The sequence below is a fragment of the Berghia stephanieae genome, unplaced genomic scaffold, assembly GCF_034508935.2.
Source record: "Berghia stephanieae isolate SIO BIC M18660-M18661 unplaced genomic scaffold, UCSD_Bste_1.3 scaffold2243, whole genome shotgun sequence".
NCBI lineage: Eukaryota > Metazoa > Mollusca > Gastropoda > Nudibranchia > Aeolidiidae > Berghia > Berghia stephanieae.
In genome coordinates this window covers 427-10,216 of record NW_027623339.1, presented here as the reverse complement: position 1 = coordinate 10,216, position 9,790 = coordinate 427, and the positions used below count along the sequence as shown (strand labels likewise).

Here is a 9,790-nt window from a genome sequence, read left to right as displayed (position 1 = left end):
TTTAGTTGTGGGCGGCCCATCTCTGTGATAGATGCTCAGCATAAGGTGAGAGTACCCGACACGATTCAACACAACCGTCGCCTTAAACCGATATTCTAGGCTACAAAAAGAAGAAAAAAAAAGCCAACAAAAAAATTTGGTCACTCGCAGGCGATTCAGAAGTTCAGAACACCACACCTGTGTTGACAAGGACAGTGCCAATGCGGAAAGATAAAGGGTAGCATAGTATAACCGAGACTTCAATTGAGGTATTATTTCGTCTAGAAATTAAGACACGTCAGTCAACCGTAATGTATGTCAACGTACTCATAAGCCGTCCTATCTCCCTAACTTCAAACGGTCTAACCGGTACTTACAGTTAGAATTGGAATATACAGAGCAGTGTTAATAGCCATTCTAAAAAACCTGGTAGGTATCTGGAAGGAAAAGCATGCCACATACACAATCATAAAACTAAAAGCACTCGAGAGTGCCAGAAAGTGCAAATGCGATGTTACGTTGGGAGCCAATGGGGAAGAGTGGTGGTTGTCCTGAAAAGGACAGTTGTGTTGGGAGCAGAAAGACTGGCTGCTGGAGGTGAGCTTAGTTCTTTCCTGGTGCTTTGCCGGTCTTCTTGGGCAAGAGGACGGCTTGGATGTTTGGCAGAACACCACCCTGAGCAATGGTGACTCCGGACAGAAGCTTGTTCAACTCCTCGTCATTGCGGATGGCGAGCTGGAGATGACGGGGGATGATCCTGGTCTTCTTGTTGTCACGGGCAGCATTGCCTGCCAACTCGAGAACTTCAGCAGCGAGGTACTCAAGAACAGCTGCCAAGTAGACTGGGGCACCAGCACCAACGCGCTCGGCGTAGTTGCCTTTCCTCAAGAGTCTGTGAATTCTGCCAACTGGGAACTGGAGTCCAGCGCGAGAAGAGCGGGACTTGGACTTGCCCTTAACTTTTCCACCTTTGCCACGGCCAGACATGATTGTTTATTGTAAGTGGTTGGGTGTACTTTAAAAAAATACAGTGACTCGTGAAACGCGCCGAATGACTATTTATACGAAATCGGGCAGAGATGAATTTGCCAAACCGCTCGACCAATCAACCGTTGAGAAAATGCATACTTCTCTCCGATTGGCTCGTCCCTTCGCTTTTCATCCGGTATTTTTCATATAAATGGTTTTCGCGCCGTTCATTCTTCTACTAGTTTCACTAGAAAATCAAATCGGAAAAAATGCCACCCAAAGGAGGAGTTTCTGCCAAAGGCGCCAAAAAAGCCGGCAAGGCAAAGGCCGTTCGCACCGGCGACAAGAAGAGGAAGCGCAGGAGGAAGGAAAGTTACAGCATCTACATCTACAAGGTGTTGAAACAGGTCCACCCCGACACTGGTATCTCTTCTAAGGCCATGTCAATCATGAACTCTTTTGTGAATGACATCTTCGAGCGCATCTCCGCCGAAGCCAGCCGCCTGGCTCACTACAACAAGAGGAGCACCATCACCTCCCGAGAGATCCAGACCGCTGTCCGTCTCTTGCTCCCCGGTGAACTTGCCAAGCACGCTGTCAGTGAAGGCACCAAGGCTGTCACCAAATACACCACCAGCAAGTAAATTGCTCGATGCCCCTCCCCTTCACACCGGCCCTTTTCAGGGCCCCACACTTATTCCCGTTTGACTACCCGGTTTTCAACGCATCACCCCCCTGTATTGCTTTTTTCATTTCCTACTTTACGAAATTCTTTGTGTACAGACTTATGCGTGGCTTCGTTTTAGAATGAATAGGTAGAGACGACGAGTTAGTTTTCGTGTCACGTTACAGCAAGCTTTTATATAGCGCAATACCCGCTAAGCGTGCTCAAAGCGCTTTACAAGGGATCCCAAGGCAATAGCAATGCATGAAAAGTATGGCGAGACATGCTGTAACACCCTTGACTCTTTGATCTTTGACTGCAACGGCATCCCTTCACTAACATTGTGCAATTCGAATGTGAAGGCTCTGGTCACAAAATCAATGTGGTTTCCACGTCCATTTTATTTTCATTATCAGTGTATATTATCATCAGAAAAATATTTCTAAAGATGTTAATACATTTTTTTTTCAAAAGTCTATAGTTTCGGGTAAATTCGCCGCACATCACTATCATCACAATCATACAATAATTATTCCAAAGACGATTTTTTTGTGTGTAATAGAAGCTGTGCGTTAGCACTGAAATCTAAGTTAAAGAAAAGTAAATAATAAATATGTTAAGTGGGTATAAAAACCAGAAACCAGTCGTCTCGGGTATGGATGGGCAGCAGGCTATTATGATTATGATCTTGTGACCGGCATTGTAATGTGTCCCCGCGAAGGCCCTATACATACATCATCGCACTCGATACAAGTGCCGATAAATATGTGTTAAATGGAAATGGAAATTGTTCCTTATATTGCCTTGTAGCGAGAAAAACTAAGTACAACATCTCGCGGCGAAGTTACCCGACAACAGTGGCAGTTTTAAAAGGACTCTTGTGAATAAAATACAACATAGCCCTACGTAAACACTTCATGAAAATATAATTAAATTGACCAGGTAAACTTATTGTCAGTGGTTGTGTTGCCCAATTGGCAAATTAGCCTCTCACGGCAGACCAGGAGTGAAAAAAACGGCGAAATCACCCGATTTTACCCTACTGCTCAGATTAAAGTATTTGTTCCGTAAATCAAAATATCCATTCAGTACAGAATTGCTTCAAAACACGTGTCATATTGAAGAAAGATAAGATTGTGATGCGTTTGTAATCAGTCGGTAGTCAACCGGGAAATTGTGAGGGTGGCCCTGAAAAGGGCCGTTTGGGTGGATGGGGTGCAGGGCTAGATGAGGAGAGATCTATCCACCGAATCCGTACAGAGTACGTCCCTGGCGTTTCAAGGCGTAGACAACGTCCATAGCAGTGACGGTCTTCCTCTTGGCATGCTCAGTGTAGGTGACAGCATCTCTGATCACGTTCTCAAGGAAAACTTTGAGTACGCCTCTGGTCTCTTCGTAGATGAGTCCGGAGATACGTTTCACACCACCTCTACGAGCGAGACGACGGATGGCGGGCTTGGTGATACCCTGGATGTTGTCACGAAGGACTTTACGATGACGCTTGGCGCCACCCTTTCCCAATCCTTTTCCTCCTTTGCCACGTCCAGACATTTTCTTGATATTCAGTTAGGTAGAATGCTCGAAAGACAAGCGCGCACGGGTTATAAAGGGTTAAGAGCTATCATGGTTGACACTGAGACACCTGATTGGTCTATAGAACGGCGTTCTTTTTATTGGTCGGAAGGGTGCTATGATTTGTCGAATTCTCCAATCAGATGACACGTTGACTCGTGAAACACTGGACCTGATCTAATCGTCGAATTCCTAATTACTAATCGTTTTTTGTTTTGTTTTGTTTTGTTTTTGCTTTTATTTGTTTGTTTTGTTTTGTTTGTTTGTTTTGTTTTACATTTGTTTGTTTGTTTTTTGTTTTGTTTTTGTTGTTGTTTGTTTTCGATTTAAAAACAAACAAACAAACAAACTATTCTTGTTTTAAAAGATACTGAGATAAAAGAATAAAAATAAAATGAAAAGTTAAATCCCAGATTCTCTCAAGATTTTTCCAGAAACTTGTTGCCACGCAAAGGCAGGGGCTATGTGGTCTAGTGGTATGACACTCGCTTTCAGATCGGAAGGTCCTGGGTTCGAGCCTCGCTCTCGGCGCATAGTTGAATCCTTGGAAAAGGCTCTTTACTCACATTCTCTCACCGTACTCAGGTGTAAAATGAGTACCTGGCCGTTAATAGCGTTGTCTTTGTCCGAAAAATTGTAATATCGCCTAACAGGCGTCATGTCCCGTCCTACATGTTAAATGTTGCTGTTGACCAGGGACCCCTTGTAAAGCGCATTGAGCACATTTAGTGGATATTGCGTTATATAAAGCTCAATTTACCACGATGGTGAGCTCTCTCTCTGTCTCTCCTTCTCTCTCTCTCTCTCTCTCACTCTCTATCTTTCTCTCTGTCTTTCTCTCTCTCTCTCTCTCTCTCACTCTCTCTCTTTCTCTCTGTCTTTCTCTCTTCTCTCTCTCTCTTCTCTCTCTCTCTCTCTCTCTCTCTCTTTCTTCTTTGTTTCCCACTCACCCTTGTATGAACCATTCTGATGTCTTCTTTATTTCTTTCTCCTTCTGCTCATGTTTCTCCCACCTCTCTGACTCTCCTCATCACGTTCATTAAGTTAAAAAGTCATCGCTTCCCTGCTCGCCGGATTTCTGCAAGCATCGCATTACTGCATGCTATTTCTGGGTGACGGAATTTTTAAAATATATAATTGTTTGCCTTTTTGCTATATCCTATGTCTCTATAACTGTACACGTCTTCTACTTTCCCATCCAATATTTTTACAACCAGTGTGTAAATCGATGGCAATGGAAACACAGTTTATCTCATATTAAATTACCGGCATGTCAATGAGTGTTTCAAGGTAATGCTGATGAGCTGAACAAATTAAGTTGCTCGATTTAGAGTATAGGCCCAGAGTTCATTAAAAAAAAAAACTCTAGAAAGCCTTGGTCATCCCATTTGATAGATTATAAACAAAACGTGTGCATATATCGGGGATCAGTTGGTAGAGCACTAGCTTCACAAGCAAAGGGTCCTCTTGTAAGCGCTTTGAGCACTACACAAATGCTAAAAGGAATTCTCAAGTTGCGTGACCATGTGGAAAAGTTTCCAGTCGTAACTCGTGATTATCACATTTAAAAATTAAAGTACATCTGAAGAGGGTAGGGGATGAGGGAGTGCGTAAACAGAGAGTCAGTCAATCGAGATAATGTGTAGTGGTCCTGAAAAGGACCGGTTTGGGGAAGGAGGAAGGGGAAAAAGAGATTTAAGCCCTCTCTCCACGGATTCTGCGAGCGAGCTGGATGTCCTTGGGCATGATGGTGACTCGCTTGGCGTGGATGGCACACAGATTGGTATCCTCAAACAGACCAACCAAGTAAGCTTCACTGGCTTCCTGCAGGGCCATAACGGCAGAGCTCTGGAAGCGCAGGTCAGTCTTGAAGTCCTGGGCAATTTCTCTCACCAAACGCTGGAAGGGGAGTTTGCGGATGAGGAGCTCAGTGCTCTTCTGGTAACGTCTGATCTCTCTCAAGGCAACAGTTCCAGGCCTGTATCTGTGGGGTTTCTTGACACCGCCGGTGGCTGGGGCAGACTTCCTGGCAGCCTTGGTGGCCAGCTGCTTACGAGGAGCCTTTCCTCCGGTGGATTTACGTGCGGTTTGTTTGGTACGTGCCATTTTAGATTTTCGTTACTCGAAAGTGACTGATTCGTAATAGAGGGCCCGTTCGTCTTATATACCTGTTATCTCAGCGTTCTGATTGGTCAATTACCGAGAGCCCGGGCCAATCGGCTTACCGGTTTATTTTGTTACCCGATCACTTTGGAAAGGCAAGTTGTTAGCATTTACTTTAGGAGGTAATCCCTTGGTTATTTGGTAATAAATTTGAAAATAAATAAATAAATAAATAAATAAATAAATAAATAAATAAATAAACAAATATTTGAATGAAAAGATTCAGATTTATCAGAATGAGCTGGTGGTCGTGAGATTAGGTATAGCAATTCAAATTCATTCATTCATTCATTCATTCATTCATTCAATTATTGATTGATTTATTTGTTTACTCGCATGTGTATCTATTCTTTGGTTTGTCTGAGCGCAAAGCAGTAGTGCTGTTTATTGGGTTTGCAAAGCTTCAGCTCGAATTGGAAAAGAATTAGAAAATATGCGAAAGTATTCTCCCACTGCGGACTTTTTATTTCTGCAGTCCGCGCTCTGAAGCGAAAAAAAAAAGGAAAAATGCGAAAGTATTCTCCCACTGCGGACTTTTTATTTCTGCAGTCCGCGCTCTGAATCGACAAAAAAAAAAGGAAAAATGCGAAAGTATTCTCCCACTGCGGACTTTTTATTTCTGCAGTCCGCGCTCTCAATCGAAAAAAAAAAAGGAAAAATGCGAAAGTATTCTCCCACTGCGGACTTTTTATTTCTGCAGTCCGCGCTCTGAAGCGAAAAAAAAAAGGAAAAATGCGAAAGTATTCTCCCACTGCGGACTTTTTATTTCTGCAGTCCGCGCTCTCAATCGACAAAAAAAAAAGGAAAAATGCGAAAGTATTCTCCCACTGCGGACTTTTTATTTCTGCAGTCCGCGCTCTGAATCGAAAAAAAAAAAAAGAAAAAATGCGAAAGTATTCTCTCACTGCGGACTTTTTATTTCTGCAGTCCGCGCTCTGAATCGAAAAAAAAAAAGAAGAAAAAATGCGAAAGTATTCTCCCACTGCTGACTTTTTATTTCTGCAGTCCGCGCTCTGAAGCGAAAAAAAAAAGAAAAACGCGAAAGTATTCTTCCACTGCGGACTTTTTATTTCCGCAGTCCGCGCTCTCAATCGAAAAAAAAAAAAGGTCTTTTTAGTCCAATCTATTTGTCAGCTCCTTCCGTGCAACCCAGCATTTTTGGGCTGCCCTGGCCGGGGGATAGGTAGTTGAACTGAACGGAAAGGTGACGATGTTGGATGTTGGGAATGGGAATGAATAATGGAATAGTTGCTTTTGCTTTTTATGGGTGGGTTGGATCTTTTGTCATGCCTTTATTTATTCAATTTGTGGGTAATTGAGCGGCGTTTGCCAACCTGTATTGGCGAGTGTACTTTCCTAAATCCGACCATTGCTTTGATTTTCATCCGCCATTAGGGTTAGTCATGAGTCTTAGTAAAGTTGCTGGGGTGTTTGTATTTGCTATTAGGGTTAGTTGAAGGTACTAGGTGTTTTTTTTTTTTCTCTTAGGGTTAGTCATAAGTCTTAGTAAAGGTGCTGGGGTGTTTGTATTTGCTATTAGGGTTAGTTGAAGGTACTATTTTTTTTTGTTTTTTTTTCTCTTAGGGTTAGTTGAGGGAATATCTGGGTTGTTTCCCTTAGCACGAGGAGCTTTTGGAAGGCCTCCCCTTTTTGGATAGCTTGATGTTCTCCATTTAAGAAACCACAAGATAAGGCCAGGCATACCTACGACGACTAGCCTACTACTACAACTGCCGTCAGAGCATCATCCCTACCACCGTTACTACAACCAAGACACAACCACCACCACCACCACCACCACCACATCATCATCATCATCATCATCATCATCATCATCATCATCATCATCATATCATCATCATCATCATCGCATCATCATCATCATCATCATCCCTCCACCATTACTACAACACTGCCGCCACCTCATAATCCTAGGACTACAACCACTACCATTACATCACCATCCTTACCACAACTGCTACCACGACCATCACTACTACAGCCACCACACCACACACCACCACCACCTCATCTCATCATTGTGTTACCTCTAGTGCCATTGCAACCATAACCTAATACTCTCTTTGGTCAGACGTTTTGTCGTCTGCTAACCTACTATTGCCCATTATCCATAACATGTTCCTGAAATTTGAAATTGAGTGTAGGATGCATCCGATGTTAAGATGGAATTTCATATACACACACAGCGCGTCTTCTAATCGAAACTACATCCGATGTCTCCATTATCCGGACCAGTTGCAGGCACGGATTTTTTTTCTCTCTATTTGTACTCTTTAGGGACTGATTCCACAATCTGTTGCTGTAATCGGACAAATGCTCGAAGGGAGGTGTTCGGATTGAGAGACGCGACTGTACGCACACAAAATCTGTACTCGTGGTCTAAGTGGTATGACACTCCCCTGCAGACAAGTTGGTGTCCCATTCCAACAGAAACTAGCCTTCAATGCCAATTTAGTTGTGGGCGGCCCATCTCTGTGATAGATGCTCAGCATAAGGTGAGAGTACCCGACACGATTCAACACAACCGTCGCCTTAAACCGATATTCTAGGCTACAAAAAGAAGAAAAAAAAAGCCAACAAAAAAATTTGGTCACTCGCAGGCGATTCAGAAGTTCAGAACACCACACCTGTGTTGACAAGGACAGTGCCAATGCGGAAAGATAAAGGGTAGCATAGTATAACCGAGACTTCAATTGAGGTATTATTTCGTCTAGAAATTAAGACACGTCAGTCAACCGTAATGTATGTCAACGTACTCATAAGCCGTCCTATCTCCCTAACTTCAAACGGTCTAACCGGTACTTACAGTTAGAATTGGAATATACAGAGCAGTGTTAATAGCCATTCTAAAAAACCTGGTAGGTATCTGGAAGGAAAAGCATGCCACATACACAATCATAAAACTAAAAGCACTCGAGAGTGCCAGAAAGTGCAAATGCGATGTTACGTTGGGAGCCAATGGGGAAGAGTGGTGGTTGTCCTGAAAAGGACAGTTGTGTTGGGAGCAGAAAGACTGGCTGCTGGAGGTGAGCTTAGTTCTTTCCTGGTGCTTTGCCGGTCTTCTTGGGCAAGAGGACGGCTTGGATGTTTGGCAGAACACCACCCTGAGCAATGGTGACTCCGGACAGAAGCTTGTTCAACTCCTCGTCATTGCGGATGGCGAGCTGGAGATGACGGGGGATGATCCTGGTCTTCTTGTTGTCACGGGCAGCATTGCCTGCCAACTCGAGAACTTCAGCAGCGAGGTACTCAAGAACAGCTGCCAAGTAGACTGGGGCACCAGCACCAACGCGCTCGGCGTAGTTGCCTTTCCTCAAGAGTCTGTGAATTCTGCCAACTGGGAACTGGAGTCCAGCGCGAGAAGAGCGGGACTTGGACTTGCCCTTAACTTTTCCACCTTTGCCACGGCCAGACATGATTGTTTATTGTAAGTGGTTGGGTGTACTTTAAAAAAATACAGTGACTCGTGAAACGCGCCGAATGACTATTTATACGAAATCGGGCAGAGATGAATTTGCCAAACCGCTCGACCAATCAACCGTTGAGAAAATGCATACTTCTCTCCGATTGGCTCGTCCCTTCGCTTTTCATCCGGTATTTTTCATATAAATGGTTTTCGCGCCGTTCATTCTTCTACTAGTTTCACTAGAAAATCAAATCGGAAAAAATGCCACCCAAAGGAGGAGTTTCTGCCAAAGGCGCCAAAAAAGCCGGCAAGGCAAAGGCCGTTCGCACCGGCGACAAGAAGAGGAAGCGCAGGAGGAAGGAAAGTTACAGCATCTACATCTACAAGGTGTTGAAACAGGTCCACCCCGACACTGGTATCTCTTCTAAGGCCATGTCAATCATGAACTCTTTTGTGAATGACATCTTCGAGCGCATCTCCGCCGAAGCCAGCCGCCTGGCTCACTACAACAAGAGGAGCACCATCACTCCCGAGAGATCCAGACCGCTGTCCGTCTCTTGCTCCCCGGTGAACTTGCCAAGCACGCTGTCAGTGAAGGCACCAAGGCTGTCACCAAATACACCACCAGCAAGTAAATTGCTCGATGCCCCTCCCCTTCACACCGGCCCTTTTCAGGGCCCCACACTTATTCCCGTTTGACTACCCGGTTTTCAACGCATCACCCCCCTGTATTGCTTTTTTCATTTCCTACTTTACGAAATTCTTTGTGTACAGACTTATGCGTGGCTTCGTTTTAGAATGAATAGGTAGAGACGACGAGTTAGTTTTCGTGTCACGTTACAGCAAGCTTTTATATAGCGCAATACCCGCTAAGCGTGCTCAAAGCGCTTTACAAGGGATCCCAAGGCAATAGCAATGCATGAAAAGTATGGCGAGACATGCTGTAACACCCTTGACTCTTTGATCTTTGACTGCAACGGCATCCCTTCACTAACATTGTGCAATTCGAATGTGAA

The 9,790-nt window shown here is 44.1% G+C and overlaps 5 protein-coding genes and 1 pseudogene across 5 annotated transcripts; 2 read left to right on the top strand and 4 right to left on the bottom strand.

Moving 5' to 3' along the window:
- Positions 1 to 518: 518 nt before the first annotated feature.
- On the bottom strand, positions 519 to 1,040 carry LOC144961353 (histone H2A). The gene has a single exon (XM_078894585.1). The coding sequence runs from the start codon at positions 964 to 966 to the stop codon at positions 583 to 585; it is 384 nt and encodes a 127-aa protein (XP_078750711.1). The 5' UTR covers positions 967 to 1,040; the 3' UTR covers positions 519 to 582.
- Positions 1,041 to 1,048: 8 nt separating this feature from the next.
- On the top strand, positions 1,049 to 2,024 carry LOC144961352 (histone H2B, gonadal). Its single transcript, XM_078894584.1, has one exon. It carries the CDS (start codon positions 1,218 to 1,220, stop codon positions 1,590 to 1,592), a length of 375 nt encoding a protein of 124 aa, XP_078750710.1. The 5' UTR covers positions 1,049 to 1,217; the 3' UTR covers positions 1,593 to 2,024.
- A 695-nt stretch (positions 2,025 to 2,719) lies between these two features.
- Positions 2,720 to 3,223, bottom strand: LOC144961354 (histone H4). Its single transcript, XM_078894586.1, has one exon. The coding sequence runs from the start codon at positions 3,161 to 3,163 to the stop codon at positions 2,852 to 2,854; it is 312 nt and encodes a 103-aa protein (XP_078750712.1). The 5' UTR covers positions 3,164 to 3,223; the 3' UTR covers positions 2,720 to 2,851.
- A 1,655-nt stretch (positions 3,224 to 4,878) lies between these two features.
- Positions 4,879 to 6,485, bottom strand: LOC144961358 (histone H3). Its single transcript, XM_078894588.1, has one exon. The coding sequence runs from the start codon at positions 5,288 to 5,290 to the stop codon at positions 4,880 to 4,882; it is 411 nt and encodes a 136-aa protein (XP_078750714.1). The 5' UTR covers positions 5,291 to 6,485; the 3' UTR covers position 4,879.
- A 1,851-nt stretch (positions 6,486 to 8,336) lies between these two features.
- On the bottom strand, positions 8,337 to 8,858 carry LOC144961355 (histone H2A). The gene has a single exon (XM_078894587.1). The coding sequence runs from the start codon at positions 8,782 to 8,784 to the stop codon at positions 8,401 to 8,403; it is 384 nt and encodes a 127-aa protein (XP_078750713.1). The 5' UTR covers positions 8,785 to 8,858; the 3' UTR covers positions 8,337 to 8,400.
- An 83-nt stretch (positions 8,859 to 8,941) lies between these two features.
- Positions 8,942 to 9,421, top strand: LOC144961356 (histone H2B, gonadal pseudogene; annotated as a pseudogene).
- Positions 9,422 to 9,790: the final 369 nt, after the last annotated feature.